The 21244-nt window shown below is 41.6% G+C and overlaps 3 protein-coding genes across 4 annotated transcripts; all 3 read right to left on the bottom strand.

The window, feature by feature from the left end:
* On the bottom strand, positions 1–9125 carry LOC124039393 (CB1 cannabinoid receptor-interacting protein 1-like). The gene is made up of 3 exons (XM_046355355.1): positions 8498–9125; positions 7230–7374; positions 1–1417 (listed from the first exon to the last, which is right to left on the bottom strand). Exons 1-3 carry the CDS (start codon positions 8668–8670, stop codon positions 1253–1255), a joined length of 483 nt encoding a protein of 160 aa, XP_046211311.1. The 5' UTR covers positions 8671–9125; the 3' UTR covers positions 1–1252.
* Positions 9126–14864: 5739 nt separating this feature from the next.
* Positions 14865–17659, bottom strand: cisd1 (CDGSH iron sulfur domain 1). The gene is made up of 3 exons (XM_046355357.1): positions 17281–17659; positions 15654–15856; positions 14865–15370 (listed from the first exon to the last, which is right to left on the bottom strand). Exons 1-3 carry the CDS (start codon positions 17306–17308, stop codon positions 15281–15283), a joined length of 321 nt encoding a protein of 106 aa, XP_046211313.1. The 5' UTR covers positions 17309–17659; the 3' UTR covers positions 14865–15280.
* A 1822-nt stretch (positions 17660–19481) lies between these two features.
* LOC124039395 (mitoregulin-like) lies at positions 19482–20380 on the bottom strand. 2 transcript variants are annotated; one of them, XM_046355359.1, is made up of 2 exons: positions 20029–20380; positions 19482–19685 (listed from the first exon to the last, which is right to left on the bottom strand). In XM_046355359.1, the coding sequence occupies exon 1, from the start codon at positions 20209–20211 to the stop codon at positions 20041–20043; it is 171 nt and encodes a 56-aa protein (XP_046211315.1). In that variant the 5' UTR covers positions 20212–20380; the 3' UTR covers positions 19482–19685; positions 20029–20040. The 2 variants fall into 2 exon arrangements, with proteins under 2 accessions (XP_046211315.1, XP_046211314.1); XM_046355358.1 differs by having other exon boundaries at positions 20025–20375.
* Positions 20381–21244: the final 864 nt, after the last annotated feature.

Here is a 21244-nt window from a genome sequence, read left to right on the forward strand (position 1 = left end):
TTGGTCATCCCAAACATATTTACTATTCAAATACCTTCACAAAATGGTTAAATCTACCATACATGTTTTTTTAAACACATCCAGTATTCACAATGTTTTAAAGTTCATAAGTACACTTCACAATGCTCTGATCATTTACATGTTGCTGCTTTTTCACTACACATCTCACAGTTAATGACAGTTTTCCCCAACTAATAATAATTATCCTTTAGCATATTTACCTCTCTAAAATATTAATTAAATAAGAAACATGAGCAGAAGGAGCAGCAGAAATATGACATTCTGATTGGTCAGAAATATGACATTCTGATTGGTCAGAAATATGACATTCTGATTAGTCATAAATATGACATTCTGATTGGTCATAAATATGACATTCTGATTGGTCAGAAATATGACATTCTGATTGGTCAGAAATATGACATTCTGATTGGTCAGAAATATGACATTCTGATTGGTCAGAAATATGACATTCTGATTGGTCAAATATATGACATTCTGATTGGTCAAAATCAGCATAACTATAAAACAAGAAAAATGTATGGATTAGTCCAAATATTTTGTAAAATCTTCTAACTGTAAACATTCACATACAGAGTACATATTAACATACAGCATTCTTATATATGCATAGATACACACACACACACACACACACACACACACACACACACACACACACACACACACACACACACACACACACACACACACACACACACACACACACACACCTAACATTAATACGTATAGCTATAACACACGCCAACATACAGCAAATGAAACATCTTTAGTTATTTAACAGCAGCATTGTCATGCTATGAGGGGTTCCACTCTGGATCTGATACACACTGTCTATCACTACCCAGCAGCTGATCGTCATTCAGCTTTCATTTCATGTTCATCTGGGTCGTGTTCGTTAGGGCACACCGTAGGAAAACATTTTGCAACGGAAATTTAAAAAAACAGGCATTTCTGCTGGCTAATTGGTCCTTCTGTAGCTCAGTTGGTAGAGCATGGCGCTTGTAACGCCAGGGTAGTGGGTTCGATTCCCGGGACCACCCATACGTAGAATGTATGCACACATGACTGTGTCGTTTTGGATAAAAGCGTCTGCTAAATGGCATATATTATTATATTATTATTATATATATTAATTACAGGTAGTAACAGTTTCACTGTTATCTTCCGTTTTTTTTGTGCCTAATGAACACAACCCTGATGCTGCCTGTGTAGGCTTTGGTTGGTACCATCAGATAAACAGCTCCTTGTTGACCCACATCAGGCTGCGCGTATCGTTGGGCTTGCACTCGTACTCGATGCTGTTGAAACTGTTGCCTCCCTGGCAGTGGTCCCTCTTGTTGTAGTTGTAGTACTTCACCTGCCACACCACTTCAAAAGAGCCCACCTCTGGGAACTGGGAGGGGAAATTATGGGACCGGCAGAATTAATCGGTTAACTCCAGTTTACTTTTTGATACGTTTAGTGCACCATTTATGGAAACATTGAAAATACAATCTATACAGCTAAATCACAGGAGGCTGCTGAAATGAGGACGGCTCATGTAATAATGTCTGGAACGGAGCAAATGCGTATTATCAAACGCATGGAAACCATGTGTTTGATGTTTTTTTATTTTTTTTAACCTTTATTTAACCTTTATTTAACCAGGCAAGTCAGTTAAGAACAAATTCTTATTTTCAATGACGGCCTGGGAACAGTGGGTTAACTGCCTGTTCAGGGGCAGAACGACAGATTTGTACCTTGTCAGCTCGGGGATTTGAACTCGCAACCTTCCGGTTACTAGTCCAACGCTCTAACCACTAGGGTACCCTGCCGCCCCATGTGTTTGATACCATTCCTCTGATTCCACTCCAGCCATTACCTGGAGCCCGTCCTCCCCAATTAAGATGCCACCAGCCTCCTGTGAGCTAAAAAAAAAAAAAAAAAAAAAAAATTTAAAAACAAGTTGGCATTGAGGTTGTTTTAAAAAAGGCCCTTACAGACCACGATTGGCCCGCCAACGAACCAATCACTGCTCCTGTGTGTCCTCTAATGACCTTGCTAATCTGATAAAGACAGAGAAATTGACAAATGGGAGCAGAGCAAACAACTAACGAGTTGTTGCTGTGCGTGAAATAAAATGTGGCCCTATTTGAGTGTTCATAACAAAAATCATTTTACAGGGATTGGTGTTTGTGCTCATGTATGTGTCTTTGCTAGGCTAATTGTTTGTTAGCAGGACCTGCCTAGCCTGCTAAATGTTTGTTAGCGTGACCTGCCAAGCCTGCTAATTGCTTGTTAGCAGGACCTGCCTAGCCTGCTAAATGTTTGTTAGCGTGACCTGCCAAGCCTGCTAATTGTTTGTTAGTGTGACCTGCCTAACCTGCTAATTGCTTGTTAGCATGATACATGTTTGTAGCCCACAGCTAATAACGCTAAGGCTGCATGGACGCTGTTGAGGCTCATGCCATTCGTCACATTTCAGTCCTTATTGGGAAGATAGTACATCTGTTGTGTGATCGTATGCTACTAGTGTGATCGTATGCTACTGGTGTGATCGTATGCTACTGGTGTGATCATATGCTACTATTGTGATCGTATGCTACTGGTGTGATCGTATGCTACTGGTGTGATCATATGCTACTATTGTGATCATATGCTACTGGTGTGATCATATGCTACTGGTGTGATCATATGCTACTGGTGTGATCATATGCTACTGGTGTGATCATATGCTACTGGTGTGATCGTATGCTACTGGTGTGATCATATGCTACTATTGTGATCGTATGCTACTAGTGTGATCGTATGCTACTGGTGTGATCATATGCTACTGGTGTGATCATATGCTACTGGTGTGATCGTATGCTACTGGTGTGATCATATGCTACTATTGTGATCGTATGCTACTAGTGTGATCATATGCTACTGGTGTGATCGTATGCTACTAGTGTGATCGTATGCAATTTGTAAGTCGCTCTGGATAAGAGTGTCTGCTAAATGACTTAAATGTAATGTAAATGTATGCTACTATTGTGATCATATGCTACTGGTGTGATCATATGCTACTGGTGTGATCATATGCTACTGGTGTGATCGTATGCTACTGGTGTAATCGTATGCTACTATTGTGATCGTATGCTACTATTGTGATCGTATGCTACTGGTGTGATCGTATGCTACTGGTGTGATCGTATGCTACTATTGTGATCGTATGCTACTAGTGTGATCGTATGCTACTAGTGTGATCGTATGCTACTGGTGTGATCATATGCTACTGGTGTGATCGTATGCTACTGGTGTGATCGTATGCTACTGGTGTGATTGTATGCTACTGTGGCAGTGCCTTTACCTAATGGGTGCTTTATCCTAGCCGTATAGCATACCTGACATGGCTAATGCTAGCTTCAGGCTACCTGGGACTGCTTACTGTTTAGCCATCAATGTTCACTGACATGTTATTCAGGCACTGCAATATGAGGAGTGTTTATTTAAGCTTTATGCCTGTTTAACTTTATGGTGTTCAATTAAGGACATTAATGATTGTATTTAACATGTGTGATGCAGTAGTGGGCATATATGTAAAGATCTAACTCCTTGAGCCTTTGAATATAACTTTGCACGGTTAATTCTATTTCCATGTACCACTTTCCTCCTAGAAACCACACACACGTGTTGTATAATTACCTAAAGTGAACTGCAGTGTGTTGTGTGGGGACAGTAAAACCCCTTTTCCCCTGACATCTACCTACCTCATCCCCATATTGTTTTTATGTACTTTTCTGCTCTCTTGCACACCAGTATATCTACTTGCACATCATCATCTGCTCATCTATCACTCCAGTGTTCATTTGCCATATTGTAATTACTTTGCTACTATGGCCTATTTCTTGCCTTACCTCCTCACACAATTTGCACACACTGTATAGGGACTTTTTCTCCCCTGTGTGTTATTGACTTTACATTATGTGTATCTCTGTGTTGTCTGTGTCACACTGCTTTGCTTTATCTTGGCCAGGTCGCAGTTGTAAATGAGAACTTGTTCTCGACTGGCCTACCTGGTTAAATAAAGGTGTTCTCAACTGGCCTACCTGGTTAAATAAAGGTGTTCTCAACTAGCCTACCTGGTTAAATAAAGGTGTTCTCAACTAGCCTACCTGGTTAAATAAAGGTGTTCTCAACTAGCCTACCTGGTTAAATAAAGGTGTTCTCAACTAGCCTACCTGGTTAAATAAAGGTGTTCTCAACTAGCCTACCTGGTTAAATAAAGGTGTTCTCAACTAGCCTACCTGGTTAAATAAAGGTGTTCTCAACTGGCCTACCTGTTTAAATAAAGGTGTTCTCAACTAGCCTACCTGGTTAAATAAAGGTGTTCTCAACTAGCCTACCTGGTTAAATAAAGGTGTTCTCAACTAGCCTACCTGGTTAAATAAAGGTGTTCTCAACTAGCCTACCTGGTTAAATAAAGGTGTTCTCAACTAGCCTACCTGGTTAAATAAAGGTGTTCTCAACTAGCCTACCTGGTTAAATAAAGGTGTTCTCAACTAGCCTACCTGGTTAAATAAAGGTGTTCTCAACTGGCCTACCTGTTTAAATAAAGGTGTTCTCAACTAGCCTACCTGGTTAAATAAAGGTGTTCTCAACTAGCCTACCTGGTTAAATAAAGGTGTTCTCAACTGGCCTACCTGGTTAAATAAAGGTGTTCTCAACTGGCCTACCTGGTTAAATAAAGGTGTTCTCAACTGGCCTACCTGGTTAAATAAAGGTGTTCTCAACTGGCCTACCTGGTTAAATAAAGGTGTTCTCAACTGGCCTACCTGGTTAAATAAAGGTGTTCTCAACTGGCCTACCTGGTTAAATAAAGGTGTTCTCAACTGGCCTACCTGGTTAAATAAAGGTGTTCTCAACTAGCCTACCTGATTAAATAAAGGTGTTCTCAACTAGCCTACCTGGTTAAATAAAGGTGTTCTCAACTGGCCTACCTGGTTAAATAAAGGTGTTCTCAACTGGCCTACCTGGTTAAATAAAGGTGTTCTCAACTGGCCTACCTGGTTAAATAAAGGTGTTCTCAACTGGCCTACCTGGTTAAATAAAGGTGTTCTCAACTGGCCTACCTGGTTAAATAAAGGTGTTCTCAACTGGCCTACCTGGTTAAATAAAGGTGTTCTCAACTGGCCTACCTGGTTAAATAAAGGTGTTCTCAACTGGCCTACCTGGTTAAATAAAGGTGTTCTCAACTGGCCTACCTGGTTAAATAAAGGTGTTCTCAACTAGCCTACCTGATTAAATAAAGGTGTTCTCAACTGGCCTACCTGGTTAAATAAAGGTGTTCTCAACTGGCCTACCTGGTTAAATAAAGGTGTTCTCAACTAGCCTACCTGATGAAATAAAGGTGTTCTCAACTAGCCTACCTGGTTAAATAAAGGTGTTCTCAACTAGCCTACCTGGTTAAATAAAGGTGTTCTCAACTAGCCTACCTGGTTAAGTAAAGGTGTTCTCAACTAGCCTACCTGGTTAAATAAAGGTGTTCTCAACTGGCCTACCTGGTTAAATAAAGGTGCTCTCAACTAGCCTACCTGGTTAAATAAAGGTGTTCTCAACTAGTCTACCTGGTTAAATAAAGGTGTTCTCAACTGGCCTACCTGGTTAAATAAAGGTGTTCTCAACTGGCCTACCTGGTTAAATAAAGGTGTTCTCAACTAGCCTACCTGATTAAATAAAGGTGAAATTAGAAATTAAAAAGCATCATTTGGTTCTGTTCTCACCAGGCATCTCTGAATCAGTACATGGTGTTTAGTAGAGGTCCTTCACGCATCTCTGAATCAGTACATGGTGTTTAGTAGAGGTCCTTCACGCATCTCTGAATCAGTACATGGTGTTTAGTAGAGGTCCTTCAAACATCTCTGAATCAGTACATGGTGTTTAGTAGAGGTCCTTCAGACTAGCGATATTATTATTATTTTTTAGTTAAAGACAGTTTGTTTTATCAATTTACCTGATTTTGCTTACTGTTACTTTGGACAAAATCACGACGTCAATATTCTTGTCACGTTTTTAAAAAATATATACACAAAAATCGTAAATTACACCGCAATTTGATCAAACTCTGAATTTTCGATGAATCACGCTTAATCACAGCAAATACTGCGATGAACTCTTATTGACGTTTTAGTAATTTAGCAGAACCTCTTATCCAGATCGACTTGATGCAATAATCTCAAGGTAACTCAGTGAGAAAACCACTTATCACAGTCATACAGTAGTAAGTACATTTGTCCTCAAAGTAACCATGAGAAAAGTCGCTGCTAGTAAGAAAAAGGCAAGTGAAAATAAATGCTGTGGATGAAACTGCGAAGCTTCAGAGATTTCATCATGAACAGTTGCCTCCTGATACTGTAAAGCCTACACGTGTAATGGACTCATATGGACCATGCATAGCCTGGTTCCCAGATGTGTTTGTGCGGTCTTGCCCCAACACCTATGGTCATGGCATGACAACAACCATAGGAGTTGGCTTTAACATACAAACAGATCTGGGACCAGGCTAGATTTTTTTTACATTTTTTTTTTTTTACATTGAACTTTTATTTAACTAGGAAAGTCGGTTATGAACAAAATTCTTATTTACAATCTGGGACCCCGGCCAAACCCGGACGACGCTGGGCCGATTGTGCGCCGCCCTACGGGACTCCCAATCCGGGTAGGATGTGATGCAGCCTGGACTCGAACCAGGGACTGTAGTGACGCCTCTCACACTGAGATGCAGTGCCCTCTCACACTGAGATGCAGTGCCTTAGGCTTGATGATGCAGATGTCAAACAGATCTGGGACCCACTCAAACAGATCTGGGACCAGGCTTGGTGATGCAGATGTCAGACAGATCTGGGACCAGGCTTGTTGATGCAGATGTCAGACAGATCTGGGACCAGGCTTGATGATGCAGATGTCAAACAGATCTGGGACCAGGCTTGTTGATGTAGATGTCAGACAGATCTGGGACCAGGCTTGATGATGTAGATGTCAGAAAGTATTTGTAATGTGACTGGTAAACTGCTCTGAATTAACTTATCTATTTAATTGTTTTGTCTACTTGTAAATTGTAAAATATTCTGTCTGTAATGTATTTTTCATTATGTGTTGTCATGGTGTCAGCTAATGTGGATTCTAATAAAATCCTAAAGAAATACAGAACAAATTCCAGTCAAACTGAGTTTTCCCTTTACTACCTGTATGCTGATCTGTACAGCTTGTCTGTCTCCGCTCTTGGTGTGTGTCACGCCCTCTGTGTCGTAGACGCCGGTGTAGACCACACACTGGGGGTCTCTAGACCGTTGCTCCAAGGGGAATTGGACTCCACCTACACTCATGGTGCTGACGACCAGGACAGGATCACAACAGTTAGGGAGAGATCATCAATCAATAACAGTTATTTTATAACGCCCTTCTTCTTTGTTTACATCAACAGTTGTCACAAAAGTGCTTTATTAACAGGAAACCCCAACCTAAAACCACAAACAGTAAGCAGTGCAGATGTAGAAGCACAGCAAATCTCCCTATAGGAGGAAGAAATCTTGAAAGGAACCAGGCTCTGAGGGGTGGCCAGTCCTCTTCTGGCTGTACCAAGTAGAGATTTAAGGGTACATGTGTGGCCAAATGCAGACCAGATCGTTTTCAACACGTTCAAACGTTTATAGATGGCCAGCAAGATCAGCTAATAACCATGATGGGTGATGACTGTTTATCTGGGGGAAAGGGTTGGTGGTGGATTGGTGACACTGGGCCTGTGGTTGTTTTGACATTGCAGCTGACAGTAAAGACAACTTCAGAATGACCGATCTACAAAATCGGGGTGAAATATAGATCACCGGTGTAATTTATCATTCTATCCATGATAATTCATTTTAAATAACAAAAGACTGAAACACAAACTCAGCTCGCCATATTTGAGAGCATGTTTGGCCTACTGCAGGAAATGCTGAAGGCCTAATCCGGAGTGGATTTGACACAATCTGGCTGCGCCTTCTGTCTCCCTGCACCCTCCGGACTCCAGCCAATGTCACTGTCGTCACTATCTGGCCAAATTGCAAAATTGGAAGCCCGGTCTAGTTCTACAGTGTATATTCTTAAAGCCAATTTTGACTTTGCAGTTTGGCAATCTAGTGGGAACTCGAGTGAACCGCATGTGCTCTGACGTGTCGCCTTCAACCTCGTACGGCTTGTGTTTTTATCAATGTTCTTCATTAATTACCAATTTAATAATATTAGTAAATTAGATTAAAGCAGGGAAATAATATGATAATAATAATAATATATGCACCGATTCTATTTCACATTATGAAACACTGATATAATGTACATTTTGGATAATAGAATGTAGTCAAAACATCAACAGGCGGTGACAAAATATAGCCTATTGAAGTGTATAGACACTATATAGGTTATCAGAAGAATATTGCCTGATTATCTGTAATACGTTTCACTCCACCATACTTACGTTGCCTCCACATCCCCAGGTTTGACAACCACTTCAATGTTGTACTTTGACCCAGTTAGCAATTTAATCGTCCTGGTTTGGCCAAATCTCGCTCCGTCCGATTTGAAGAACACGTCACTGTTATTTGGTAGCATTTTCAACGATATTCCGATTTTGACGAGTTCGAGAGCCATTCTTCTTGAAGTTGAGGGATGAGGTTGCGCTCAAATCCAATCCTACCTGAGTTGACAAGAGGGGCGCAGGTGTGAAACGGTGGCCACTCCGGATTTCCAACAGAACTATCGATGTAGAATATTGTTGTGTCGTGAACGCACAGGTTTAAAATGTAAAAACTCATCGCTGGAGGCAGAGCCTAAAGTAATTTCCACTGTCCTCGTGAATAATCCCATACACACACACATAATCCTCCTATACGCGTAATCTAAAGGAGATCAAGACTAAAACAATTTGGCCCGGTAAACAACTTGGCCCGGTAGAGAAATAATAAACCTGCATTTTGTAATTTGATAAATAAATGATTCAAATAGGCCTATTGATTTTTAAAAGACAGTTGAAATTTGCACGCAGTGTACGAAGAGAGCGGGAGATTATAGAGGGAAACAAAGCGTCTCAAATTGTCAAATCATAGGTGGGTTCGCTGACAACAGCACGAAAACGATGCGGACGCTTCAGTGCGGCAGAAATCGTGAGTTGTGATTCTGGATGGCCAGATAGATAGCAACAGTGACAATAAACTGTCATGTGGGAAATCGTGACTCCTTTCAGTTATTTTAATCTTGTTCTTTATACCATGTCTTGTTCTCAGGCGTTTTGACTGATTTCATATCAATGCTAATATGACAACAACAACAAAAGTAGATAGATAGCTACCCAACAATTGTAATGATGTATTAGAGACAAGCGCAAATGTATATGTTTTCAATAAACATTGGAAATTAAATACATGTTGTCAACAATCTAAACCAGCCCCGTCTGTTTTGTCCCATAGTTGCGCACACGTCGGTTTTGTTGCTAAACAACCAACCCATCTGTCCCAGTCAATATTCACTCATATAGACAGGTGTGTGCCTTTCCAAATCATGTCCAATCATATTGAATTTACTACAGGTGGACTCCAATCACGTTGTAGAAACATCTCAAGGATGATCAATGGAAACAGGATGCACAGGATGCTCAATGTTGAGTCTCATAGCAAAGTGTCTGAATACTTCTGTAAATAAGCTATTTCGGTTTTTGGTGTTTAATACATTTGCAAAAATGTCTGAAAATCTGTTTTCGCTTTGTCATTATGTGGTATTGTGTGTAGATTGCTGAGGCAATTGTTTTATTTTCATCCATTTTAGAATAGTCAAAAGGTCTGAATACTTTCCGGAGGCGCTGTATCCTCCAAACACCGCTTCTCGGGCATTATCACATCAATAATAAGGAATTTTCCGCAAATTGGGGAAAACCAAGTCTTTCCTATTGAATCCCATTGTAAAAGAGGCAACTTTGTTGTCGATTTTTTTTTGGTTATACAGAGATATCATCTAGAAGAAAAAGAAACGCACACCTATTTAGACGCATTCTTGTGTTCTAACTACCCGCTATTCAAAGTGCTCTGAATAAATTAAGGGAATTGTTCACAAACATTGGCACATCCTAAAATCCGATGATAGTGTCGGTAATGTGTTTCGGACCTTCCCTTGGTCGTATTCTCGTTGGACAGAAATCTCAGAAACCAATTGGTAAACTCTGATTTACCACCCCAAGATATTCCTGAACAACGTCTATTTGCGCCCCTACTGGATGGAAATTACAAATGTAATGGCTGTGCTCAATGCAATGGCATTTATAAATGTAGATCCTTCAAACACCCACAAACAGGGAAATCGATCCCAATCAAAGGTGTTATTACGTGCTCCACTAAGGCAGTTATTTATCTTATAACTTGTCCTTGTGGTAAAAAAAAAATTATGTAGGTAAAACAAAGCGCGAATTAAAAGTACGTATCTCAGAGCATCGTAGCACCAGTAGGTGTAAAACTTTACTTCTCCAGTTGCGGCCCACTTCTTGGAGGCAGGCCACTCGATTTTGGTCTCTGCGTTATATTGACATCGAACATGTCACCCTCCCTAGGAGAGGGGGTGACCTCGACAATTTATTGTTCAAACGAGAGGCTGCCTGGATCTTTAACTTAAAGACCCTTGCGCCCTTCGGTCTCAACGTAGACTTTGATCTGAAGCCATTCTTGTGATTATTGTGACTTTGCCATTGTAATTGTTTGTAAGCTTGTGTAGTCAAATGAATGTATGATCTAACTATTTGTTGTTTATTTGCTGTTCTTTGTATGACATTGTAATATTTGTGAATTAACCAATGATATTAGGCCCCTCTTGGCCATGATCACAGACACCTGTGTGTCATCCCGCAGTGTTTGTGATTATACCCTGATGAAGACAGCTTGGCTGTCCAAACGTTGGTAATTCAATGTTTGCACCTGAGCTCCTAGAGTGTGCGGCTCTCTTTTGTTTTCAAGTTTGCGCAGATATCAAACATGCCGAAAAAGCTGCTGTGTTATTTAATGTACACGTAGCCAGGTTTAAAAAATACCCACATAGGGAATTAGAGCCTGCGAGAAGAGCCCTGTGGCCTCACGGGTACTTTAAGGGTAGAGCGAAATGTACTTGGTACTACAGTAGAGTGGTTTCATCACGGTAGCACATTCCAGAGATCGATTTATAGCCATTAATCTAAAATAATTCATATATTTTAAACAAGACCACTTTGTCATAGACGGACACGATGATTCATATGAAACGAAAGACGAGTTCGGGAAGTCAAGCTAGAGCTGTGTGATGCCTTCACAGCAATGGGGGCAGGCGTTTTGATCAAGAGACCGTTATAAAATATGTACATTTTCTAACACTAAACATACAAATATGTATTTTAGTTAAGGATAAATCTTAGTTATTTGATTATGCTATATTTAAAAAGCATACAAATAATTTCAAGCCGTATTCATACAGTTGTGTAATAGGAAGTACATGAAGTATTTCAAATGTTCATATTTGTACCGTGTACTTGAGCTCGTGTCCTCAAAAGTGACACCTCAGCAATTTAAATATTTTTACCGGAATGGGGAGATTAACCTTTTGTTGCAGCATTGAGGCAGCCTAGTGGTTAGAGTGTTGGACTAGTAACCGTAAGGTTGCGAGTTCAAACCCCCGAGCTGACAAGGTACAAATCTGTCGTTCTGCCCCTGAACAGGTAGTTAACCCACTGTTCCCAGGCCGTCATTGAAAATAAGAATTTGTTCTTAACTGACTTGCCTGGTTAAATAAAGGTAAAAAAAAAAAAAAATTACTAGTTATTGTTTATTGCCCTCTCATGATGAATAATATAATCTTTAGACATGTTGTACTTTTTGTAATTTACTAAAACAAGCATACAAGAAAACTGTGTTTGAAAAAAGGTAAAGCTTTTTTTTCTGAGCCAAATGGGGTAACCTAGGTAACCATGTTTTCCCCACAGGCGGGCAGGGTCGTGACATTCTGTCGGACCTCAGTAGGACTAGCTGTCGCCATCCAAGATGGTCCCAGTAGGACTAGCTGTCGCCATCCAAGATGGCCCCAGGAAGACTAGCTGTCGCCATCCAAGATGGCCACAGGAAGACTAGCTGTCGCCATCCAAGATGGCCCCTGGAAGACTAGCTGTCGCCATCCAAGATGGCCCCTGGAAGACTAGCTGTCGCCATCCAAGATGGCCCCTGGAAGACTAGCTGTTGCCATCGGCGTCAGCTAATGAGGATCCTAATAAATCAAAGCAAATCTGGTGGTGCAAATCTGGTGCTCGCCTACGGAGCTGTGAGGGGAACGGCACCTCAGTACCTCCAGGCTCTGATCAGGCCCTACACCCAAACAAGGGCACTGCGTTCATCCACCTCTGGCCTGCTCGCCTCCCTACCACTGAGGAAGTACAGCTCCCGCTCAGCCCAGTCAAAACTGTTCGCTGCTCTGGCCCCCCAATGGTGGAACAAACTCCCTCACGACGCCAGGACAGCGGAGTCAATCACCACCTTCCGGAGACACCTGAAACCCCACCTCTTTAAGGAATACCTAGGATAGGATAAGTATTCCCTCTCCCCCCCCCCCTTAAGATTTAGATGCACTATTGTAACAGTGACTGTTCCACTGGATGTCATAAGGTGAATGCACCAATTTGTAAGTCGCTCTGGATAAGAGCGTCTGCTAAATGACTTAAATGTAAATCTAACACCAACTTGGTCTCTAGGTCAAAAGCAATTGTCATCGTCCATGGTGCTGAAACTGGTCATCAAGGCAAGGCTCCACTATCACGTCTATTTTCATTTGTTCCATTGTAGGCTACCAGACATACCAAATTAAGAGCAGCACCTTTGAAGGAATTTGACCCAGGTCGGCATCACTAGGCCTACACTACAGTCAGAGATGTAGTTCTGAATGAGTTCACCTGGGGAGAGGAATATGCTTCGTGTCCACACTTCATATTCATTCCCTTTGATTGGTTTAACTGGTCGTCATAAGTAAATCTAATACATTATTTTTGGTTTGAACTGGCTGAATTTGTAAACAAGTGTCTAGCAATAGAGGGCGCTATATGGCATCTACTTGTCAAACTGGATTAGAAATGACTTGGTTCCCACAAAACCCATGTAGTATTTAATTGGCAGAAGGAAGAACATTTGTATAGTTTTTTTTATTGAATGATTAAATGATTGATTAAAATAAAGTCACATATTGTATATATCTATGGTCACAGACTGTAGACATTAACATTCTCACATTCTCACTAGTGTCAGCGTATCCCCCAAACTCAGTCCTGGGGAAGCCAAGGAGTGCACATTTTGGCCCAGCACTACACAGCAGATTCAAATAGTCAAAGCTTGTTGATAAGCTGATTCATTTAATTAAGCTGTGTAGTGCCAGGACAAAAACCCAAAATGTGCACCCCTTGGGGTCCCCCAAGATAGAGTTTGGGGAAACACTGCACTACATAGAACAGTGAATTATTAAAGCTAGTTACCAGAAGTGCTGCTTGACAAGTTCAGTTTCAGCCACTAAAACATTCAGTAGGCTACAGGGCTGTGTTAAGTAGGGCAAAATGTAGCAAAACATTTTTTTTTAGAGGAAAACTATACTTGGAAGTGTTTCTCTAGTAAGCTACCTCCTAGTTTCACAACATCGCATGTTTTGTTTTTTCTCCCACTGAACACAACCCAGGAATCCAATTGGTATGTAGTATGGATGGAACAAGTTTAACCTATTGATTCACCGTTAACACAGACTTAAAAATCAACAAGGTAATCATTACGACGGCTTCATTTGCAGATATGATGTAGAACCTTTCATCGAAAAATACATTGAAAAGTGACACCATTTTACAATCGATTTCACAAGTTGAATAAAAAATAAGCCACACCTCATCCGTTTCCTTGATGCTTCAGTAGCCCCCAGGAGTTTTTCCTGACCGTGGAAAAACTCTGGGCCCCTAGTTACAGCTGCAATAAAAAGGTACAGAGATAGCCCTGATCAAGTCCTGTGGTCAGGAAAAACTCAACCATAGAGGACTCTACTGAGGAAAAGCCCCTTTTAGCATGGACAGTGACATTGAGGACTTACACCATTTTTAAGTAGTCAACTGGGTGGGACTTCCTATGGGTTAAGGAAGTCTCACATAATTCCATCCAGGCCATCAGGATGGATCAGCCAATGAACTACACTCATGAACAAACATTCCATAACTCCAGGTGGCAGTAAAAACACCAGCCTTGGCTTCATACCTGTTCAGACAACACCCTCTAGGGGGCAGTATGAACCCTTTCAGTTCGTTGACCAACTCATAGAAGTAGCAGAAGAAGAAAATGGACTACTTCAAAATGGAGATTTCCTCAATGGCGCTGCCCATACACTCACAGGTGCCATAATGGGACGGATGCATTGCGATCTCTATGGTATCATAAATGAATGAACTTATCTGTCCCATTATTTTTTATTTAACTAGGCAAGTCAGTTAAGAACAAATTCTTATTTTCAATGACGGCCTCGGAACAGTGGGTTAACTTCCTTGTTCAGGGGCAGAACGACAGATTTGTACCTTGTCAGCTCGGGGATTCGATCTTGCAACCATTTGGTTACTAGTCCAACGTTCCAACCACTAGGCTACGCTGTCGCTCTGATGATGTCTACAGTATAATATATATATTGATCTAATGTTGTTATGATCTAATGGTCTAATGCTGTTATGGTCTAATGGTCTAATGTTGTTATGGTCTAATGGTCTAATGTTGTTATCGTAGAATGTATGCACACATGACTGTAAGTCGCTTTGGATAAAAGCGTCTGCTAAATGGCATATATTATTATTATTTTATTATTATAAAAGAAAGGCAAACATTGATCAAAAGCAAAACATTCTGAACAGCACAGATACCACAGCTCAATTAAATATATACAACCACTATGCTTTACAGTACGCCCACACCCCTGTTTTCTTGGTAACCCTAGTGAAATATCTACCATTATTCTAGGTATGATTACAAAGTAATTTTCCACAACAACAGAAAATGATAACTGCTTGGTCCTTCAATAAATAAATAAAATAAATACAGCCGAAAATGGATTTGGTCACCATATTTCAGAGAAACTACCAAGTGTACTGTCAACCACTGTCATCCTTTCTGTAGCGAAGAGCACTTGTGTGCATTAGTATGTCAGCAGCAGCAGTCACGGAATAACATGGATGGGATTGATTGAGTGCCTGGATTCAGGCCTCCTTTCTTTTTATGATGAGAGGACCGACGTTATCCCCCGTCTCCTGGTTGTGTTTAGCATGAGCACCATCACAGTAGGGAAACTGAGGGTGAGAAACATTGTTAGAATACACCCCGAATAAATCTTTCAAATCCTTGACTTGTTCTGCTCAAAATGTGAGTCATAACATACCCCCTTTACTAGCCTACCGTTTGTTAAAGGCACATGCTACAAAACAAACAAAAAAGAAGCTCTCCTCACAACCCCCTCGTACCATGCCACGTGTCTATTAATTTTCTTGTGGTTAAGTCATGGCTCCAACGTATAGCGAGAAGTTGTGAAACTAGAAACTAAATCAAAGAGCATAAAATTGACAGCTAGTCTACCTTCTTAGATCTCCAACACCTGCAGTACACCGCCTTATCCCCGAGGTCCTCGATGTCGAAAGCATGCACCACTTTGGGGTTGTCTTTCTGCAGGTCCAAGTTGACCTTGGGCTTGACCCCTGACCCCTTGGAGAGGTACTGGAAGAGGAGGATGCCCGCAGCTGTAGCTCCTGCAGTCACACCGATGGCTGCCGCCAACTCCCCTGTAAAACAGAAACACAGACTGATCCAGTATCTACTTCAGCTATGCCTCCAACTGCAATACAACAAACTAAATATCACCATTGGAATAGCTTACCATTCAGTGTTAAAGCAGTATGTTAAAACCCTACAAAACTTAAGATAACTACAGTTCAGGCAGAAATGTATTTGACTGTTCCAACACACACACACTTGCACAATATTTAGAAAGCATAAACCATTTGTTGTTTTATGGTAGGAAGAGCAGTACATGTAAAGTAAAAAAACATAACATAAACAGGTGCATTAGCCCAATAATGGACTAACGGAGCCTAGCATTATCTAGGCTAAGGGTTATGTTTAGGAATTCGTTTAGGGGAAGGGTTAGCTAACATGGTTAGGGGAAGGGTTAGCTTAACATGGTTAGGGTCAGCTAACATGGTTAGGGTCAGCTAACATGGTTAGGGTCAGCTAACATGGTTAGGGTCAGCTAACATGGTTAGGGGAAGGGGTAGCTAACATGGTTAGGGGAAGGGGTAGCTAACATGGTTAGGGGAAGGGGTATCTAACATGGTTAGGGTCAGCTAACATGGTTAGGGGAAGGGGTAGCTAACATGGTAAGTAGTCGAAAAGTTGCTAATTAGCTCAAATGCTAAAGTTTGGTCATGATGACATTTGAACTCGTGAACCTTTGGGTTGCCAGATATTCGCGTTCTACACCAACCCTACTTTCGTTTTCGCCTTAACTAATCATCTGTTATGCCGAGAAGAGTATTTTATGTAACCATATTAAACAACATATCATATACTCAGTGAGTGTCTCGGATTTACGTTAAATATCTTACGTCTAGTCTATTAACCCAGGCTGAGTGTCGGGGCTCTTAAACAGACCCCCCATACAGAAGACCCCTACTACATCCAAAACGTGTGTAATATAATACTACTGGGCCTCGGGAACAAAGGCTACTAGCACTGCTGGGTTATAAAGTGGAAGGACAGAATATTTAGCTGAAAAGGTATTGCATTGCCTTTGTAAATAATCCATCTCTTGCAGTCGTCACATTTTGTGTCTTTAAATGTCGACACAGGAATTTAATTGTATGGAATGAAATGGGGCCTATAAGGCTCGAGCTAAAACATGCCAATGATATACGGTATAACCTTGTACAAAAATACTCTTCTCGGCCTAACAAACTCTTAAAGCCAGTTGACATGGCTAGTTAATAGTAGGCAATAATACAAGGTCGCAGTTTTACGAAATGACAGGCATGCAAACGTTATGTCCATCGCCCAAAAAAAATCATTACAGATTACATTAGCCAATGTCATAAAAATAGTTCACATTATTTGGAAATATTTAGCTAAATAACCTTTTTTCGTTGCAACGTATGTACGTAACGAGCTAATATAAGTGATCTTTTTTGGATAGTTAACATGGCATATTTACCTTTTGACAAGGAAACGTTTGAACTCATGGCTTGTAACTTGGAACGAGTGCAGGCAGTCCTGTTGAACAAGCGTCGCTAACTATCTGTACGTCTTAAATAATGCGTAGTAAATAGCACATACTTTAAGAGGTTTGAAAATGTAAACGCACTTATTTTTCCTTGTGTGTTCCGGTAGACTAGACGCTGGTTTGCTGCCTTTCTCAGGTCGGAGTGCGAATTACACATTGAAATATCTTATAACCTAAAAGGCATTATATGGTCAATCCGAAGGTCTGCATTGGCCCTGCAGCGTTTAGGTGATATGGCCTCTGCAGAAACCAGGCCATTCGCACGTCTTGGGCTTCGCTGAGCAGCGCAGAGCTGTGGTGACAGAAGTGAGTTTGTGTTTATGCAGGACCTCCAGCCCCCACCTGCCATCAACCAATAATGTCAATGCGGAGCTATACGGCGCCCTCCACATTATTACCAAATTTGGGAGGCTCCACAATTAGGTCACACGCTCATACTGAGCGTCCGATCACATGTACAGATCAAGCATACATTGGCTTTGAATTGGCTTCTACACTCATAGTTGCAGAAAGCTGGGATAAAGAAACCACAACAGCCTCCTTGCTATTTCGCTCTGCCTGTCATTTGAACCTAAAATTATTACAAGCGAAAATGTGTTTACGCCCAATGTCCTCCTATCCTCAACATAACGCCTGCAATATAACAGGCCATGCATCAAAGCCAATTTTTGCTCGAGGCATGCAGAGGCCAACTCAAGCTCCGTACCACATCGCCAAGTGCCTCCCAAATTGTTTAACAATGCAGAGGGCTCCGTAAAGCGCCACATTGACATGATTGGTTGATGGTAGGTGGGGGAGTGGGAGGTCATGTTTAAACACAAACTCACTTCCTTTACTACAACTTCCTTCACAACAGCTCTGCAAAATGCAATACGTATGAATGCCCTGACTTCTGCAGCCGTCATATCACCGTCAATGCTGCACGGCCAATGCAGATGTCGGATTGACCATGTGGCGAAGAAAAATGCCTTCCCGCTCCTCTCTCCCCCACTCACGTTGCCACTCCTGGGTCAACACCTAGTTATGATACTGCTACATTTCCCCAAGAAGCTGATTCAACAGCATGGTCATTACATAGGTGCACCTTGTCCTGGGGACAAAAGGCCACTTAAATGTGCAGTTTTGTCACGCAACAAAAGTTTTGGGGGAGTGTGAAATTGGCATGCTGACTGCAGGAATGTCCACCAGAGCTGTTGCCAGCGAATGTAATGTTCATTTCTTTACCATAAGCCACCTCAAGTATTTTTTGAGATTTTGGCAGTACGTCCAACCGGCTTCACAACCGCAGACCACATGTAACCACACCAGCCCAGGACCTGCTGTAATCGGCATCGTCACCTGCGGGATCGTCTGAAACCAGCCAAAAGGACAGCGGATGACACTGAGGAGTATTTCTACCTATAATACAATCCTTTTGTGGGGAAAAACTAATTCTGATTGGCTGGGCCTGGTTCCCCCCCATGGCTGCACTCATACCCAGTCATGTGAAATCCACAGATTAGGGCCTAATTTATTTTAATTGACTGATTTTCTTATATGAACTTTAACTCGGTAAAATCGTTGCATTTATATTTTTATTCCGTATACTTATGACACCACTCAGAATCACTTCCGGGTCAAATAGGTTCCTTGATCAAATACTTCCTCCTTCAAAATAAAAGTCCCCTAGTTATATTGGAGAACATTGCTAACATAATCCACATGCATTCTTATATCACAGCATCAATTGCTGATTGTAACAGACTCAATTCCACTCCATGGTGAAGTTCCTCAACTCAGAAACTTCCGAACAATGGAGTGGATTTTAGTCCGCTATGCTGATTTTGTTTGTACAATAAAATCTCTTCCATAAATGTATGTATATATATATTTTTATTTATTTAAATTCACATAGGTGCTCATAAGAGTGATGGTTGATATTGCCCCATCCCAAACTGAGCCCTATACACAAACGCCCAATGCACTTGTGGATATTTAAAGGGTATGACATAGGAGTAACAAATCCTCTCACATCTCCACCTGTGCGTAAAGTCGATTTAGGATTGGGAAAATTCAGCGCAATTGATTTGGACACAATAGTTACACTATATAAAAAGACAGTAAACTACCATAGGCATCTTCAAAACACAGGATTTAAGAAAACACGTACTTTTATTAAAACGTAAAAACGGCAGTAGTCTAGAAGATGTCTGGAACACATTTGAGAAGACGGACCCAGCAAAACACGGTCACCAAATCACAAAACATATTCAGAAACTTGTCATTGTATCTTGCTTCAGTTCTGCTGGTTGTGACAACGATCCCAATCATTGTATTGGAAGTCCATGATCTGACAGCTGAAAACAGAAGAACAATCATGATTACATCAGGCGGTAATTATGCCCAACTGTAAACTAGGGCTACCAAAGAAATCAACTCAACCACTAATTATAGGATTATTTCGTATTTCCCCCTTGTGAAAATAATAAAAAGTTAAAACGACTCTATGGATTGCGGAGGCTAAAATGTCAGGCTGCAACCCTTTCATCAAACCTAGGTTAAATCAGAATTTGTGACATTTGTACACTGAATGTAGGCTAGGCCTAATGTAACGTTTCCAGTTATCTAACATGTATGTTACAACATGTTTGATACAATGTAGCTACACGCAATCAACGCATAGGTCAATTACTTACACACCCTACTTCACTTTCATGCCAAGTCCAGTTTCTTCTGTGTTTCGGAGAGTTTATCCTGCAGTCGTTTCTTTCTCCAATCAAGGAACTTCCTCCGCGCTCGGTTGGCCTGCCATCCAGAAAGGAAACCGACTGCGAATGAAATAGCGATTGCAACTTGCAGCGTCCTCTCAGAAACGTCCGCCATATTCACCTCTGTATGTATGTCAGTTTGTATTGCTTTTAAGTTGTTCGGAAAAGCCACCCAACATGTGTCGTGCTGTGACGTGTCTAAATATACGAACGAACCATACCGACGGTCCTACAGAATGTCTCGAGGGCCAAACGTCGAGGTAAAATGCACGATTGAGAATTATAATTTCTCTCCGGGAAAACGGTGCCCTCTTGTGCCCAGAAGGAAATCTAGACAATGGAGTGCAGTCTTCGGGAGAGAAAGGTTCACTGTTGTTCTGGAGCAGAGTTACCCAAACTCGGTCTTGGGGCTCACCCTGGGTGCACGTTTTGGTTTTGCCCTAGCACTACACACGTTTCAAGTTGGATATTGACACTTTAAAACCTCAATAGCTTTCAAATCACCTGAGCCACAGACTCCAAATAAGTGTCATGATGTTGGAAAAATTGCCCAAAACATTGCACAGGTCTTATTTTCATGATTTGGACATTAATTCACTTTCCAAAGCTAATAAAAGTGGAAATGTGAGCAGCATTTTGTATTCTGAGTTGAATTAGTTAGGGAGCATAAACAAAGTACAAACTTTTTTTTACATTCAGATTTCAACCCTTGGTCATGTGACCTACTGACTTCAAACAAGGTTCATAATGTCCACGGACTGGCGGAGACAGGCGCCACGAGGCATGCAGAGCGGTAACGCAACCGATCCTGAAGAAGCTGGTGGGAGTCCCGGGAAGAATTCTCTTTTCTTTGTGAAGTGCGCCCTGGAATGGGTTCGCCCCGAGAGAGGGGCCCAAGCCCTGGAATGGGTTCGCCCCGAGAGAGGGGCCCAAGCCCTGGAATGGGTTCGCCCCGAGAGAGGGGCCCAAGCCCTGGAATGGGTTCGCCCCGAGAGAGAGGCCCAAGCCCTGGAATGGGTTCGCCCCGAGAGAGGGGCCCAAGCCCTGGAATGGGTTCGCCCCGAGAGTGGGGCCCAAACCCTGGAAAGTGTATCGGTTTCTGCATTGTCCGGTGAGATCTCCCTGGCCCTTGAAAATCCGGGGGAAGA

This window comes from Oncorhynchus gorbuscha, linkage group LG07, assembly GCF_021184085.1.
Source record: "Oncorhynchus gorbuscha isolate QuinsamMale2020 ecotype Even-year linkage group LG07, OgorEven_v1.0, whole genome shotgun sequence".
Taxonomy (NCBI): domain Eukaryota; kingdom Metazoa; phylum Chordata; class Actinopteri; order Salmoniformes; family Salmonidae; genus Oncorhynchus; species Oncorhynchus gorbuscha.